The sequence below is a fragment of the Thunnus maccoyii genome, chromosome 14 (assembly GCF_910596095.1).
Source record: "Thunnus maccoyii chromosome 14, fThuMac1.1, whole genome shotgun sequence".
In the NCBI taxonomy this organism is placed as follows: domain Eukaryota; kingdom Metazoa; phylum Chordata; class Actinopteri; order Scombriformes; family Scombridae; genus Thunnus; species Thunnus maccoyii.
In genome coordinates, this window is record NC_056546.1 from 13,021,845 (window position 1) to 13,037,846 (window position 16,002).

Consider the following 16,002-nt stretch of genomic DNA (forward strand, 5'->3'; position numbering starts at 1 on the left):
ACATTTTAATGGCGTTAAACTGGACATTTTTACCGTCACGTCTGGACATTTTTCCTCCATTTTACTGATCACTTTAACCCAAACCATGATCTTTTCCTAACCCTAACCAAGTGTTTTTCTTTTGCCTGAGCTGACCCATTTTAACCAAAACCATGATCTAAACCTAACCAACTGCGTTAAACGACACACAAAAAGCTTAAACTGCGTAGACATGACACACGAAATGTTCTTAAAGTGGTATGCGATATATACGCCATCCCATAAGATCATGTCGATCTCCAAGATGTGGGAAGGAACTAAGTACATTTACTCAGGTACTCTGTTTAAGTAGTATTTTGAAGTACTACTGGAATATTTCCATTTTATGCTACTTTAGAGTTCTCCACTACTGTACATTTATTTTACCTCTATAGTTAGATTTTACATTAAAAAAAGACATGATAAGCTTTTAAAATTCAATGTATTATAGATTAAAACAGTGACTCCCATCCGATTTTGCTTGTGACCCTCCTCATCTCAGTTTTCAAATGTCTGAGTTGTTACAGTAGCAGAGCCACCAGATGGTTTCATTCAAATAACTGTTCAATGCCCCAAAGAGTAAAAGTATCAAATATTTCACAAAAAAGCAAAGACTAGTAAAAAAAAAATCCCCAAAATTAATACAAATTTCTGTAGTAAAAATTGTTTTTTTTTCTTACCTCTCCCATTAATCATCTCCCAACCCCTTCAGATTTATCTTGTGATCCACTGGAGGGGGCCCAAACCCTAGGTTGGGAACCACTGGACTACACTGTGTATAAAGCAGTTAAAACTAGCTGCATCTCAACCAGCTACAGTAGTAAAATGCTACTCATGGATTGGTACTTTTACAGTATTAACAACCTAATAATGTAACACATAGTAATATATCATTCACAGGGACCAAGTACTTACACTTAAAGTGCATTTTGCTTAAAATACTCCTGTACTTTTACTTTTGAAACTTTTGAATACACAGCTGTTTTCTTATGATTGGGTATTTTTACATTGTGTTGGTACCTATGTAAAGGATCTGAGTACTTCCACCACAGGTTTCTCTTTAAGCATCACAAAAGGAGGTAAAAAGACAGATCTAATTACCAATACTGTTACTGTTCCACTCAATAAGAACGAAACATGATCACTGTGATGTTTTGCTAACTGATCCCTTTTTAGTTTGAGAGGAGATATTTTAATCAGAGCTTGCACCAGCACCCTGCATGGTAGCTTGTCATCACCGTTGGTGTGTGAGTGTGTATAAATGGGTGAGTGAGCAGCAGAAACATTATAAAGTGCTTTGGATAAAAGCGCTATTTAAGCAGCCATTTACCATTTAAAAGACAGTTCAGGGGGAAGAAAAATATTTTAAGTGGGTTTTGCAACACTCTACCCTGTGGGTTCTGGCAGTGGTGCTCCATTCAGTCTGGGTCGCTGAAAAGGGGACACAGTGTTTGGTAATGCAGCATCAGTGAACTGGGTCACCCCACTGTTCCTGAACTGTACACACACACCAGATGGAGCTGCAGGCGGGCCCAAACTGTCTCTGTACCTCATTAATCAGGCTGGACCCTCGGTGCTGCGGGTGACTGACTGCTGGACAGTGACTGAGGGTAAGACGTGAAAAGGAGGAGCCACAGAATTATTAAAAACTTAAGCAGAGGATATATATCTGATTGCAAACCTCACAGGGGTGGGAAACTAAATGAATCTTGGCTATTTCAGATTTGTTGAAAAGGATGATTGGGTACAAATATAACAATGAGACACAGACACAGCAACTGTAGTTTTTCATTCATATATTAGTTTACTTTGTATAACTATTCAAAGACATACAAAACATGATGTAGTGACAAAAACAAGATGAAGGGCACAGATCAAAGGAAACAACTACTGAAAAAACACTTTCAGTTAAGTGATAAATTATACAACTATGCAGACAATGTGTTTCTGTACAATGTAGTGCAATAACTCCTAATTTCATCACCACCACTGGGAACAGTGGAACAGTCACTGTACGACGCAGCGGTCATAAGTCTGATCTTCTTGGGGTTCCTCTTTGGAGGTCGGAGGTTTCTTCTCTTGGCAGTGAGGCGCTGAGCCGTTCAATATGTTCTGGAGGATGTCTTTGCTCTCACTAGGCGGTAGATTGTAGAAGAAATACTGTGGTGCCATCTGAATGAACCTAACAGAAGAAGGGAACAATGTTGTTGGTAAAATAATGTGTTACACAGGCTCAACTTGTTCCAAATTTAGGCACTTTTGTTGGAGACAAGACTGACAGTACATCTGCTCCTCACATTATTTGAAGTGCAATCACTCAGATTCATATATTTCAGGATGTGAAACCTAAGAGAGCATGACAAAGGCTGCAGAGCTTTCTTTTCCTCCTTTTTAAGCTGCAGCTCCACATTCCCAGGCATCTGTGCAATCCATAATCCCCTCTCTAACCAGCTGATACTAGAGAAAAGGATTATGATAGCACCCTCCACAACCAACATGACTAGTCTCTGCTGAACTGGGGCTTTACATCTGGTCCACACGGGAAAGGGAATGTGTCTGTCTGATTACTTTTAAGCCTCTTCAAATGTAAAGATACAAGGGTGGTGCTATAAAAGTCACAAGAGACTGCAGTCTGGTTAACAAAGACTGTATATGGTCAGTTATGTGAATCGTACGACTGTAAGATATACAAAAAACGAAATGTTAAGACTGAGACTCACTCCTCTGGTGTTATGTGGGTGATGGTGCGGAGGCAGTTGTCCTCAGAGAAGGAGTGCTCATGGAACAGCACCCACTCTGGCAGGCGCAGTTTGGGGCTCTTGGCACCGTAACCAGACAGAGGATGGATCTGTGCCACATGCTTGTGGGTCAAAATGAAGTAGTTCCCTGATCCGTCCACATCCCGCGCCACCTGAGGGAAACCATAGCCAGACACAGTCAGACAGATTTTCTCAAAGGAATTTGAGTCACTGCCTAAGAATACTTTTTAAACAGGACTTCCAAATGCGAAATGCATCTGTATAATTATACTTTTGATTTTGGCTTGAATGTGTACAATTTTAAAAAAGCCAAAACATAAGAAGTTGTACTTAAAGTGGCAAAAAATATAAATACTGAAAGGAGTTGAAGCAGTTGAAATGAAAGATGAAATGTTACTAGAAGTGTAGGTGATGAATTGACCTGGAAGTCCTTATAGCACTGAAGGGGTCAGAGTAAATTGTGTATGAACAGTGTTCATATATTACACCCTTATATATGCACAATATATATGTACATATATTGTTTTTCTGTATGGGAAAAATAAAAGATAAAAGCAGTTGAAATGTCAAGTTTGAGATAAAAGTCATTGAAATTTGAAAGTGGAGAGCTGAAAACAGTTCAAGTGTGAGTACTGTAAACAGTTTCAATGTGAGTTAGTTGTGGAAGCACTGATAGTTAAAAGGTGGATGAAAATGAAGTGTAAGATCTGAACATAGTCGAACTGTCAGTCGATGAATAAAAATCAGTTAATTTCAGTGTTTTGCATCATCGGTGGTACGGCACGGCTACACAATTATGGCGAAATAATAATTCTGGTTATTTTGCTGAGTGTGGCTGTGCTGGATTATTAGTCATGAAAAAGCAAAATGATTGTTTCTGCATACATCTAATCACCTACATGAATGAACAGAATTACATTAATATTTCATTAAGCCCATATTCTATGATCATTAATTGTGGAAACTAAAATCACAGTATAATTACAAAAGATTAGAGGGCACTCAACCTTGCTGCATTAGTTCCAGTCAGTGTTTTAATGGCCTTTAGGAGTCTTTTGGAGGAGTGTTGGAGTTTCAAGCTTTCTTCTTGTTCATTGTTGATGTTGTGAATTATATTGTTTTTGATGAGTGGTATAATAAAGTTTTGTTTTCTGACCTGCATGAAGAAACCTGCCAGCAGGGCTCTCTTAATGTTGATGGTGTTGGTTCGGGAACCGAAGGCGGGCACCGACACGGGCAGCTCGATCCTCTTCAGAGTGTCGCTCAACTCAGTACGAAGAGCGTCAGCCATCAACAGAGCAGTGTGGTTTAGGTAGAAATCCTGACACCACTTCTCCACATTACAGTCTAAAGAGGGAGGAAGAGCGAGTCAGAGAGAGGATTACAGAAAGGTAGAATCACTGATGAAGACACAGAGCTGTATGTGCCAAAATACAAATGCTATAATATTGCTTTAGTTTTTTTTTTTACTGTCCTTATTCAGTGTTCAACACAGGCACATCATTGTTGTCCATGTGCTAAACTAAACTCAAAAAACCTCTAACTGTTAATTAGATTGAGGAATCGATTCCTCCCTTTGATTTCTCTGTACCTGACGAAGGGCGGCTCAAAACATTGCACTTTTCTACTGTGATTAATCACAAAATTTCAAGGGAGAAGTTAATAGTCAGTCAGTCCTTGAGAGGCAGTAATCATGATTACTGTCGTTATTGAAATAACTAATAAGATCCTCACATCATCATTTCATCCTGTCACTCTATTGTCTGCTATATTATAAAGACAAACAATCAATACAAACAATTAAAAACAATAAAAAAAACATATTTTAAAACTTAGAAACACATTTTGAGGAATAGTTTTGAGTTTTTTAGTCATTAAATTATATTTTTTCTTTTTTTTTAGATTGTATTATTATTATTATAAATATTATAATTACTATTCTCATTATGATTTGTTGTGGCATTGTTTAAGGCCAGTTCATTTTGCCAACAGTTTGGATGATATTTCTCCATTCACTGATCTCCATAGTATCTGTGTGTGTGTATGGATGTGTGTGTGTGCTCTCTAAACTCACATGGGTCCTGCTGGCACTGTTTAAACGCCTTGTAAATATTGATAAGGGTGAAGTGGTCTCCCTCTGGGTGCTGGAACTTCATGTGGCACTGAGCCGCCTCTGGCTTCAAGTCCACTGAGGGAATCATGAGGCAAGTTGGAGCTGTGAGAAAAAAAATCCACAAAAAGAATGTGGATGTTGAGAACTTTGTTTCTATCTTAAATTGTATATTACATTTTCAGTGATCTTCTAGCTTCACAAAGGCAGACCTTAATAGTTCATTATATAGTACTATGTAACAGTCATTACAGTAAAAGAGGCCGATGTTGATCTGCATTAAGAGACCAGGTCTCTGCTGTCGCTACTATTAGATGTGCAACATTATGTTTTAGTAACAGTGTGGGTGAATTATTAGATAAATAACTGTAGACATTAATCTACCTACTGTACCTGTTAGCATGGCAGCAATGATGACCACCTCGCTGACACAGTCGAACTCGCAGGACGCGAGCAATGTTTTGGCCATTTGGGGCTCCAAGGGGAACTCAGACATGATGATGCCCATCTCAGACAGGTTGCCATCATTATCCAGAGCCGCCAGGTAGTCCAGTTCCTCTAGAGCCTGCATCAGGCCTTCAGGATCTGGATTGGAAAGGTTTTTAGGTTATATACTTTGTTTTTTTTTTTCTATAATTAAACCTTGGTGAAAAAAATGTGAAAACTGGAAACCAAATCAACAGTGAAATGTATTTCTAGTGGCTGCTTTTTGACTGTCTAGTGCTTAAACTGTCAATGTACATGATTCATTACATATAAATACACTTTGACTTAAACTGTTAGGGATTACTTTTCTGTTTTGTATGCTGTCTAAACTCTAATCCGAAATGCTGACCCACTGAGACAATCCCCTACAATATACTGGCACCCTGCTGGGCACGCTCCGAGTAAAAAGGCAGCAGCAGATTAGGATTTTATAATCCTCACCAACATCTGCCATGCATCACTATGCAAAATGAAAAGTCTTTCATGGTACAAATGAGATTTTCTATTCTGTCTCTGTCACAAACATGTTTTCGATGAACATCACAGTGAGACAAAGAGATGCGGACACAAAATCCACCTTAGAGGCTCTCTATTATCATCCACACTCCCACACACCAACACCAGTATTCTCTAATCAACTAATGGGAGACTCAGTGTGTGTGTGTGTGTGTGTGTGTGTGTTTGTGTTAGTGGGGGTGAATAAATCCGGGGGGAACAAAAGCACACGGAAGCAGGTCAGCTCTAAAAAGGATGCTCGCAGAACAGGAGCTGTCAGTTCAGCTGAGGCACGGCTCGCTGCCCTCCAATAAAACAAGTTCCTGTCTGTTGGAACAAAACAAGAGCGGACTGACTGAACCCAAAATTCATGCCATTATCACCACGGACATGTGAATTTTAGAGAGCAGCAGGGGCTCAGCCGACACACACCATGCCATGAAAATGTTCTCTTTTTTGTCACTTTATGTAAATCTCACCTGGCCTGTCGATGAAGTCACAGTGACCCAGTCCTGCGATCTCCATCCTCTTCAAAAAGAGCACGGTGGAAGTGGTGTCAGACTCTGCAATGTGCGGGCGTATCTCGACAGGAAGCTGTCTGTCCTCAGGATACAGACAGAAACACTTGCCTACAGGAAAGAAAGGTAATTTTAGACAGGACAGCAGCGAGGCATAGGCAGCCGCAGATTTATGTCAAGTTGTTTTTTTTTGTCAGTTGTTTAACTTCTCACCTGTTGGACCTGCCAGCTGTTTGCGACTCTTGGCTTGGCCTGCACTGATTGGCTGAATGATGACTGAATTTGTCCTGATCCTGGGGTTGTAAACCTGCAACATCACAGTGCGTTGATCTGGATTATGTATAATGACATTTAATAAAATATTCGCTCAGATCTAAAATAGTGGTGTCCAGATTCAAGATTCATTTTCAAAACCACTGAAATTTTAATTTTTAATTACACTGTAACATTAAATTTTATAAAAGTATTATATACAAGACCACACAATTAAAAACACTGCAGTTTTCTGTCTTCTCCTGTGCAAAAATGTATTTAAAAGTTTATTTGAAGCTAATATGAAGCTTCAGACAAATCAAGTCAATAACTTTCAAAGTTACTGTCTTTTTAATGCCATATTCCCTCTTCTTGTTACGATCCTTCTGCTGCAACAGTACAGGAAAACACTCCATTGAGACACAAAGACTGTAACTGTGGAAGATATCAACTTCATTTGTCTAACTCAGACAGCTGAAGCCCCATATTTTCTTCAGATAAACTTTGAAATACAGTTTTTCTCAAAACGAGGACTGTCAATTTTGTTCCCCATCACTTACATTGCAAATGCATTATGAAGGGATCTTCTAATGGTCAGTATGAACAGGAGAAATGATTATGGCAAGAAAAACCTATTTCAATGTTTATTTGGACACCTGACTATTGTTTTAAGACTTATTATGAAACTATACTCTAAACACATTTTTATTGCAAATATGAAAGATGAACTTACATATCTTTTCTCCAGTCCTGCATCGATGACAAAGCTTATTGAGCTGACAGCCCAGAAGAAGTCTTCATTTGGGCTGGATGTGAGGAATACTCTCCTGGTGCGGCCCGTCTCCTCCTCCCCCATGGTTGGTAGAGTCCCAGGCTGGCCGGGGTGTACAGCGACAGGCAGGAGCTCTCCCAGATCAGGGGGTAAGCTGTGGCCCTCATGACGCAGGATGTCAAGGGCCAGATCTATCTCCTGGAAGGGGGTAAACAGAGAGTCAGAGGAAGACATATTCTCAGACTGCTGAATCCATCCTGTTCTGCTTTTCTTTTCTTTTTTTTACCTGTGTCGTCACCAGAAACACCACCACGTCCCCTCCCTCTTCAGAGCGGTGGATCTCCAGCACCAGACGGAGCGCGGCACAGAAATAGCTGTCACCTGTGCTGCTGTGCACCACCTCCCCTGCGGCCGGGCTCTCCAGGTGGATGAGAGGCACCGTGGACCCGGTAAAGTGGACCAGCTGCTTGGGGCCGGGATCAACTGCGGTGAGGAGGACCACACGGAGCTCCGGCCTCTGTAGGGCGATGTCCTTCAGCAGACCTTGGAGTACATCAGTAGCCACGGTCCTCTGGTGGGCCTGGTCCACCACCACCACACCGTAGCGCTCCAGCAAAGGGTCTGACATCATCTCCCTCAAGAGCATGTCATCTGTACAGTACCTGTGGTGGGTGATAAAATGCCATTAACAGAGAGCAAGTACATGCACAGGGGCACTTGAAACACACTGTATCTTACCAAACTCATAATAAGCTGACATAAATCCTCAGGTTTCATTGATTGTAAGCCTCTAGGCTCAAAGACTGGAACAGGAAATCCATTCAGCATACTTCAGAATGGCATTTTAATGAAAGGCACTTTGTCTACGCTTCTGTTTTGCCCCTATTAGTGTAATTTACTCTGATAATTAGTCTGGGGAGTAGATCCTTTCGTACTCGCCGGCTGCCTGTTTATCTTATCTCCCTCTCCTCAATGTGCTGAGTTCCTTTGTTGCCGAGCTGACTTATGAGGGACTCACATGAGGGAGTGTGACATATGGGCAGACGGGGAGCCGGGCAGCTGTGGCGGTGAAAAGAGGCCCCTCAAGCCTTTTGTTCACCTCTCTCTTCAGTATAACAGAAGGCGGGGTGATTTAGCGCTGTGAGTGTTCTGACCATGTTTTATTGTTTCTCGGATACACTTGAGATAGACTCGATATGTTTTTGTTGGTATAAAATGCAGTTTTTCCAGACCTGAGAACTGTGTCATGAGCGCAGCATGTTTCCAGAGGGATGCTGTATCCGACTTCGTGGCCAATGTTGACATCCATCTCATCAGCCACTCTCAAGGCGAGATCTACAGCCTGCTGCGCATGAATCTGGGTACAAACCACCGTACCATGCTGGAACCGTACTGACAGGCAGAATTCGGCGCACCACTCGGGAATCTGTTTCAAAAAGAAGTGTGAGAGAAGTTGTTTACATCACACATGCTTCCCCAGTATTGTTAATTTTAAGATGGTTTGATTATGTCCCTGTAACAAAGCTGAATCTGCTGTTGCAATATTTTCCATGGCAATGCAATCACAAGTGTCAAATACCCGCCAGTACTCACTTGAGAGCTCCTTCCAGTTTTGGCAGAGCCACTGACAATAACAAACTGTCCTTTGGCCAAAGTGTCCATGAATTCAGACTTTGCTTTCCACACTGGCAGATCTTTCCTTTCTTTCAACAGTTTGTAAAATCTGGAGGAATAAGGCAGTCCGTCAAACTGATTAAGCTCCAAAATGTCATCGTATTCTTTGTCTCCTTGACTCAACGCGTCTGTGTCTGAACAACAGGGTGATTTCCCATCAAAGAAGTCCTCTCCAGATAAACTGGTAATGTCCTGCGCCATCACAAGCGAGCTCCCAGTCTGTCCGGCATAAACTTCATTTACAGATCCACAGGAATGAAGTTTGGAAATCTCTAGCTCCCAGTAAACTGTTGGACAGCACACAGACCGCCTCTGCAAGTGAAGCCAAATGAAAGGCTCACCAGGCGGTCAGCCCAGTGTTGTCATGTGGCCACTAATCCCATAGAAGTGCAGTCATCAACAGATGACACGCACACACACACACACGCGCGCACACACTGGTGTGAGAACAGAGATAGATGGGCAGAGACACAGAGGGGTCTGGTGTTTATGATGAGAACTGGCTCGCATGCAAAGGCCACAAGCTGTACACAGTGTAAAATGCATTTATTTATCAACTTTTGTTTAATCTTGTGATTTAGAAACTAATTATCTCAGTGGTTGACAAACTGAGATAATTTATTTCTACATCTAAGAACCAACAGTTGTTCCAGAAAATAGACCTGCTGTTCTCACACTGCAGCCTCACAGTGTTACTTCAGGTACAACAACCTACAGTTTCCAGTTGTAGAATCATATCTAACAAAACAAAACAAAGGAAAACATTTCCCTTTGTAACAATATTTAAAAACAGGGCCCTGTGAATAAAGGAACATGCCACTTTTACTTTTATTCTTCTTCTTCCACTTTTGTACCTGAAAACCTGTTTACTAATAAACTGGGACTTTTGTGTTTCATAAAAAAAAACAGTGAATATAAAATGAGAAGAGGAACCTAAAAGCACTTTTGTAACTTGCTCATTTGGGCCCTCTGTTGACAGCGGGCCCCTCAGCAGTTGATTAGTTCACCTCCATGCCACTGACTGATCTGTTGACATGCTAAAGTAGACTAATGCTAACTTTATTGTGTCTTGTAAGTCTGCAATTGATTCTTTTAATCCCATATCACTTAACTACCAGTGGCTCATAACTGACACTAACTCATTTTACGATTTCTGTTTTATTCACTTTTACATGAAGTACATTTATTCACTAAGTACAGCAATTGTTAATAGGACGGCATAATTAACCGTTTCACCTCCCATTCTCAACTTTGTATAAAAGAAATCACTCACTTCAGTTTTATTTATGTTGCCTTTAAACCACCTACAGCACCTACAACTACCTGCATCACTACAGTATTGAGCTTGCTTGGGAGATGAAAGCATGGAAGTCCAATTAGAGAAGGCTGGAGGTCATTCACAGCAAACTAGCGGTTTTTAGATTATTATACACATTGATATGGATTGTATTATTTTCTTTTGGTTCGTGCTCTTGACTTCACTCTTCTTTGCTTTGTTTCCCATCAGTGGTGTAAGGAAGGGAGATTGATCACTGATCAGGACTCAAGGGCAACTTCACCCTGATGTCTGAGGGAGCACATTAAGGCAAGATAAAGATAAAACTGGAGAGTGGGTAGCACTTCAGTGTTTGTAATAACCAGTGTTGTCCAACAGGTGGCAGTGCTGAACAACTGTGATAAACTGAGCAGCTGAGCACAAATGTCCCAGTAAGAATGAGATATTATGATTGGTGTGGCAACGTCATACTTGAAAAAATGAAACATATTTCTACTGAGCTGCTTGTTTGACTTATTGCAGTATGACTCTAGAGCAATTAAAATGGTTAACACATCTGGAGCTGTCATTTTCACACTGAATCAGGGTTCACTAGGTGTCACTTGAAAGAAACAAAAAAGATTGTGCAACTAATTTGCCCTCATGAGTGTTGCACATTGTGAACATTTGATATTAACATGTACCAACCAGAGTTGACATAATTCCCCTAGAGACTAATTTGATAGTTGTTCTTATCGGATTATCATTCAGGTTTGCAGTTTTAAATAAGAATATTTCCAATTCCTTGTCCTTGTTTGTCATAGTGACTTTTTGGTTGCACTGTCATGGAGTCGGGTGTGTTTACCAGGCTGAGGATGGAAGCTTTCATCCTTACTAACCAAATTTTTGGTGGAGTTTGACTTTAACATTTACTTGTGGTTTTCAAAAGTGGTTTTAAAATATGTTTTTAATTAATTCAAAGTGTGAATGAAATCAAAACCACTTGTTGTAAACAGTCGTAAAGGAACTTTTATTTGGCTTTGCGATTATATCAATAAAATCTCTTAACCTCAAACATTTGTCTCTGGCCTACAAGTTATAGGTTGAAATTTCAAAATGATTTTGTAATCCCCCGATGTAAATGGGGCCTCAAAGCAGTTCTTATATCACTGTGCTCGTAAAAAAAGAACAAAAAGAGAAGCGATATGATAACTGACATACAATATTTACACTTTACAATGGCTTTTGAACATGTTACAGTTATGCAAATAAACACATTACATTTAGGATTTACAAATGGCATAAACATTTAACGACTAATCGACACAGCACTAACAAATATTTTCCAGCGGAGAGCAGTTACTCTGACTGTCCAACACATCTGAACACTTCCAAATCAAGAAAAAGTGTTACTTTCACACTTATGTACACATATGCGACACAGAAATGCCTGGCATTACTGATTTCAATCATTCTGCAGATGTGAGGAAAACATGCGCTGTGTTTGGATATACTGCAAAAACAAAATGCATCATCCAAAGCTTGATTGTGAACACTGACACAGTCAACGACAGGAAAAAAACGAACAAACAAACAAACAAACAAAAAAAACGGCGCTGTAAAATTTGAACAGTTGAATCCCTCCTTGTACAACAAGTCAACAACAAATAACATCAAGGAAAGTGCCTAACTCAAAGTGCAACGCCAAGCTCCGAATCTCATGAATGATGCAATGAATGCATGAATAATCTCAGAGTTCAAGAATAACAGCCATACAAAATCCAAAAGGAATGTTATGAAGGCAAAAAAAAAAGGACGGTACAGATCCGGTAAAACATCTTGTTGGACACGGTTGAGGAGGAGCTTGGAAAGCTCACGACGCTGAAGTCATCTTGCTTGGCTCAGAAACTCGAGGACCAAGCGAGCGTTAATGTAAAACATACAAACATCAGAGTTAATGTTGAATTATTTGGTGTTGGTGTAATTCTCTGGAACACAATCAGTCTGTCAAATCTGTTCAGTTTCTGCAGCGTCTGCCAGAATCAAGAGAAACATGATGAGCATCCAACAAATGCCCCGAGCAGTGTTCAATGTGTGAAAAGTATTAATCGTGTTTGCTCTGTACTGCGAAGGTGAACTTATAAGGGAATGAAGGAGCGTGACTGTAAGACTGAAGAATGAGCCGATCGGATTGATCCCGCATTAAAAAAATGTAGTCCGAGGCTTTAATATGAGTTCAACTATTTCAGTTTTTAAAATGATGAAACAGTTGTAGCTCCACAACGTGTTTTCTCACTTTCAGAGAAGAAAAGGTTTTATTGATTTTTACTGTATAGCACCGTGGAGGTGTGAATAGAGAAGATATATCTGGAGTTTAATACATCATAAAAATGTGGGAAATGGGGACTGAGGTGGCCTTGCAGTCAGTTTTCTGCGAGCATAGTGAAAGGGGGATGAAGGTCAGGGGTAGCGTTCATGTGCCTACTGCCCCCACGGGATGTAAGGAATATTGTAATATATGTTCACTTTGGGTCATTTGGGTGGGTGGGGCGGGATTTGGAGGGTTATGTGTGCATGTTTTCTTACTTGTCTTTGTCTTTTGCCTTTTCTTTCCCTTTCTTTCTCTTTTACTACATGTTCATTGCACTTGGGATGATATTAAAACGATATAATGCACAGGCCTGAAAGATTATAAAAAATCTCCCTATGGCAAAGATACTGAAAGTGGTTACATGGAATATAAATGGTTCTCGTAACCCGGTAAAACATAGGAGATGTCTGGCATATTTAAAAGGGAAAAATGTGGATGTAGCCTTTATACAAGAAACCCATTTCACAGAATTAGAAACAATGTGGAAAAGAGACTGGGTAGGAAACATAGTGCATAGTTCTTATTCAAGAAAAAGAAATGGTGTGGTTATTTTATTTAAGAAGCATTTGAATATTGATCTTTTGAAACTATGCAAGGATCACCAGGGATGAGTTATTTGTGTCAAAACCATATTATACGCAGTTAAAATGAATCTTTGTAATATCTATCTATCTATCTATATCTTTCTAATGTTGAGGATCCTGTTTTTGTACATAAATTACATTTTCAAATATTCAAGCATAGAGGTTAGAAAGACCATCTTCAAATTAAATGACGGCAAATCCTCGGGGTTAGATGGTTTGCTCATAGAATATTATAAATCTTTCAATGACATACTAGCCCAAAGATTAACAGATGTGGTTATAGAAGCATTTCAAATAAAAAAGACTACATGAGTCCTTCAGGGAGGCCCTGATAACTCTTATCCCCAAAAAGGATAGAGACTTAATGGATCCTTTTAATTATCATATTATCGTATTTCATTGAGTAATGCTGATGGAAAGGTGCTATCAAAGACCCCAGCTGCCAGATTACAGAGAGTTCTTCCAAGTATTACTCATCATGCCCAAGTGGGCTTTATGAAGAATAGGAGCTCAACCGACAGTATTCGGCTCTTTCTGTATGTTATTTGGCTTAACAGGTCAACATCCTGCCCTGTCGCTGCGCTTTCTCTGGACGCAGAGAAGGCAGCCAAGCAGGGATGTCCAATGTCATCCCTCTTATTTCTTTTAGCTTTAGAACCATTAGTTATATCTATAAAAATGCAGAGAGAGGGAGCCAGGAGCATAAGCTTTTTTTATATGCAGATGATATTTTGTTGCTGCTAAGGGACCCTATTTCCTCAATTTCTCCTCTCATGGAAACAGTACAGAAGTTCTCTAAGATATCAAGATACAGGGTCAACTGGCATAAATCAGAAGCAATGCCTATATCTGCAAACATTCAGGTGTGCAGGACATCAGTCTTATTTTTGACCACTCCAGGAAGGTATGGCATATGACACACATAATGATGAAGGGATCTCTCTATACGTAGGGACATGTTTCTGTATGGAATAATCCTGAGAGCTGTTTGGGAAAGAAGTCTATTTATTGAGAAAAACCAGTAAAAGAGGGAGTGCGTACTTTTGGAGATCTTCACATGGATGAATTATATCTTTCATTTGATGAGATGTGTGCTCTGTATACTTTGAATTGTAAGGATGTTTGGAGATAAATGCAAATCAAAAGCTGTGTAACCAAAGTGTATACTGTTGAGATGCACAAAGGAACAATTGTGATTGAGGAGCTTTTTTCCAGCTTCAGTATTTTATAAAATGTTATGAAAAGTGAATAGTGTTATTTGTGACAGTTTGGGAATCGTATGGCAAAATGTCTCGAAATGTGAAATAGATAGGGAGACATGGTCTCATATTGTATCAAATAGTAGGGGGAATATAAAGCTAAGGGTAGAGGTAACCTATTTAAGGTTTTGAACAGAGTTTACAACACACCCATCAAATTACACTGGATGAGGCTGAACCAGGATAAGATGTGCTGGAGGTGTAGAGGAGCATAAGGCTCGCTTCTTTACACACTGTGGGACTATCCTGTCATACAGCCAGTGAGGGGCAGGGCAATTTAAAATTGTATGCATGAGAATTGTTTCAATGCTCAGATTAGTCCTCAAATACTGGACTGAAAGACCTTCTTTAATAAAGAGGTGGGACAGTTTTATTAAACAACTCAAGATACAAGAATAATGAATTGGTATTTGTATTTGTTCCTTTGTGCATTTTAAATTTGTGCATCCTTGTGTTATATTGGCCATTACGTGTATTTCTTACAATGTACACTGTACGTATAGAGTATACAAGCATAACGTACTGTATGTATGAGTGCATGTGCCGTATGTACAGTGTGTATAAGTGTATGTATATGTCAGTTTATGGTTATGCATATGATATGTACATATACTTTCTCTTCTTTTCCCGGTGCTATTTTTCGGAAGGTAACACAAATATCGCATGTTATATCATCCAAGTGTATATTTATTATTGTTATTGTCAAGGTTGTTAAGTATCATGTTACTTTTTCTTGTCACTTTAGCTTTGTATCAAATGATTATTTTTTCCACTTATGTGCGTTATTATGTTTTGTTTGTTACTGTGTATTATGTTGTTGGTTGTTTAAAAATATATATATATATATATTTAAAAAAAAGTGAATAAGTGAATGTCACTGCTCTGTGGGCCACAAACTAATGCTGTCGACTTGCTGAGTTGTGCTCCGTTTCCCTTTATCGTCAAAACAAACTTTTTTGCGCGTCAATTATTCAAGCAACTTCACAGGTTATAAAAAACATCATATATTTCAGCATTTTGTTTGAGAAAAAAGTATAAAAGTCACCAAAGAAAATATGCAAAAGAAATATCCTAAACAACACCATGTTCCTTTTAGTTTCTCCAAACTCTTCCTCAGGGAAAATCACTCTTTCTTGGAGTGCTCTGTGCACAATCCCGAAGTTAAATATCGTAGTTAAATAGATAAATAGTTTATTGGTACCTGAGCAAGGACAACAAAGCACCTTTTAGAGGCGTAGCACTGAGATGTGATGTTAGCCCCCTTTCGCTAGAAACGCTGCAACACTTCCAATTGTCCGAAAGGTCTTACAGGGTCTCAGTAATTAGTGCAAATCAAGAAAGTCTCCGCTTAGTGGTAGGAGATCTACTCGTCCATGACGTCGAGAGCTCAGCAATCCTTGTGAGTCTTTGGTGGTCTGTAGGGCAACACCGGCACAGGTCTGAAATGTA

At 39.7% G+C, this 16,002-nt stretch overlaps 2 protein-coding genes across 4 annotated transcripts in view; both read right to left on the minus strand.

The window, feature by feature from the left end:
• Positions 1–1,892: 1,892 nt before the first annotated feature.
• On the minus strand, positions 1,893–9,925 carry dhx32b (DEAH (Asp-Glu-Ala-His) box polypeptide 32b). Its single transcript, XM_042433863.1, has 11 exons — positions 9,004–9,925; positions 8,643–8,836; positions 7,697–8,072; positions 7,372–7,608; positions 6,600–6,693; positions 6,348–6,497; positions 5,281–5,472; positions 4,852–4,992; positions 3,934–4,124; positions 2,739–2,929; positions 1,893–2,200 (listed from the first exon to the last, which is right to left on the minus strand). The coding sequence occupies exons 1-11, from the start codon at positions 9,283–9,285 to the stop codon at positions 2,026–2,028; spliced, it is 2,223 nt and encodes a 740-aa protein (XP_042289797.1). The 5' UTR covers positions 9,286–9,925; the 3' UTR covers positions 1,893–2,025.
• Positions 9,926–11,353: 1,428 nt separating this feature from the next.
• adam12b (ADAM metallopeptidase domain 12b) overlaps positions 11,354–16,002 on the minus strand; it is a 98,337-nt gene continuing 93,688 nt past the window's right edge. For all 3 annotated transcript variants that reach the window (XM_042433791.1, XM_042433790.1, XM_042433792.1), the window contains one exon: positions 11,354–15,992. In XM_042433791.1, the coding sequence (XP_042289725.1) occupies positions 15,941–15,992 (52 nt within the window). In that variant the 3' untranslated portion in view covers positions 11,354–15,940. The remainder of the gene's footprint in view (positions 15,993–16,002) is intronic.

Excerpts from the sequence above, each read along its gene's own strand:
- dhx32b (XM_042433863.1), bottom strand. The coding sequence starts at position 9,285 with ATGGCGCAGGACATTACCAGTTTATCTGGAGAGGACTTCTTTGATGGG. Across the intron at positions 8,073-8,642 it reads GCTCATGACACAGTTCTCAG|GTACTGTACAGATGACATGC; the intron begins GTCTGGAAAAAC and ends CACCCACCACAG. Across the intron at positions 5,473-6,347 it reads TGACTTCATCGACAGGCCAG|ATCCTGAAGGCCTGATGCAG; the intron begins GTGAGATTTACA and ends TTTCCAATCCAG.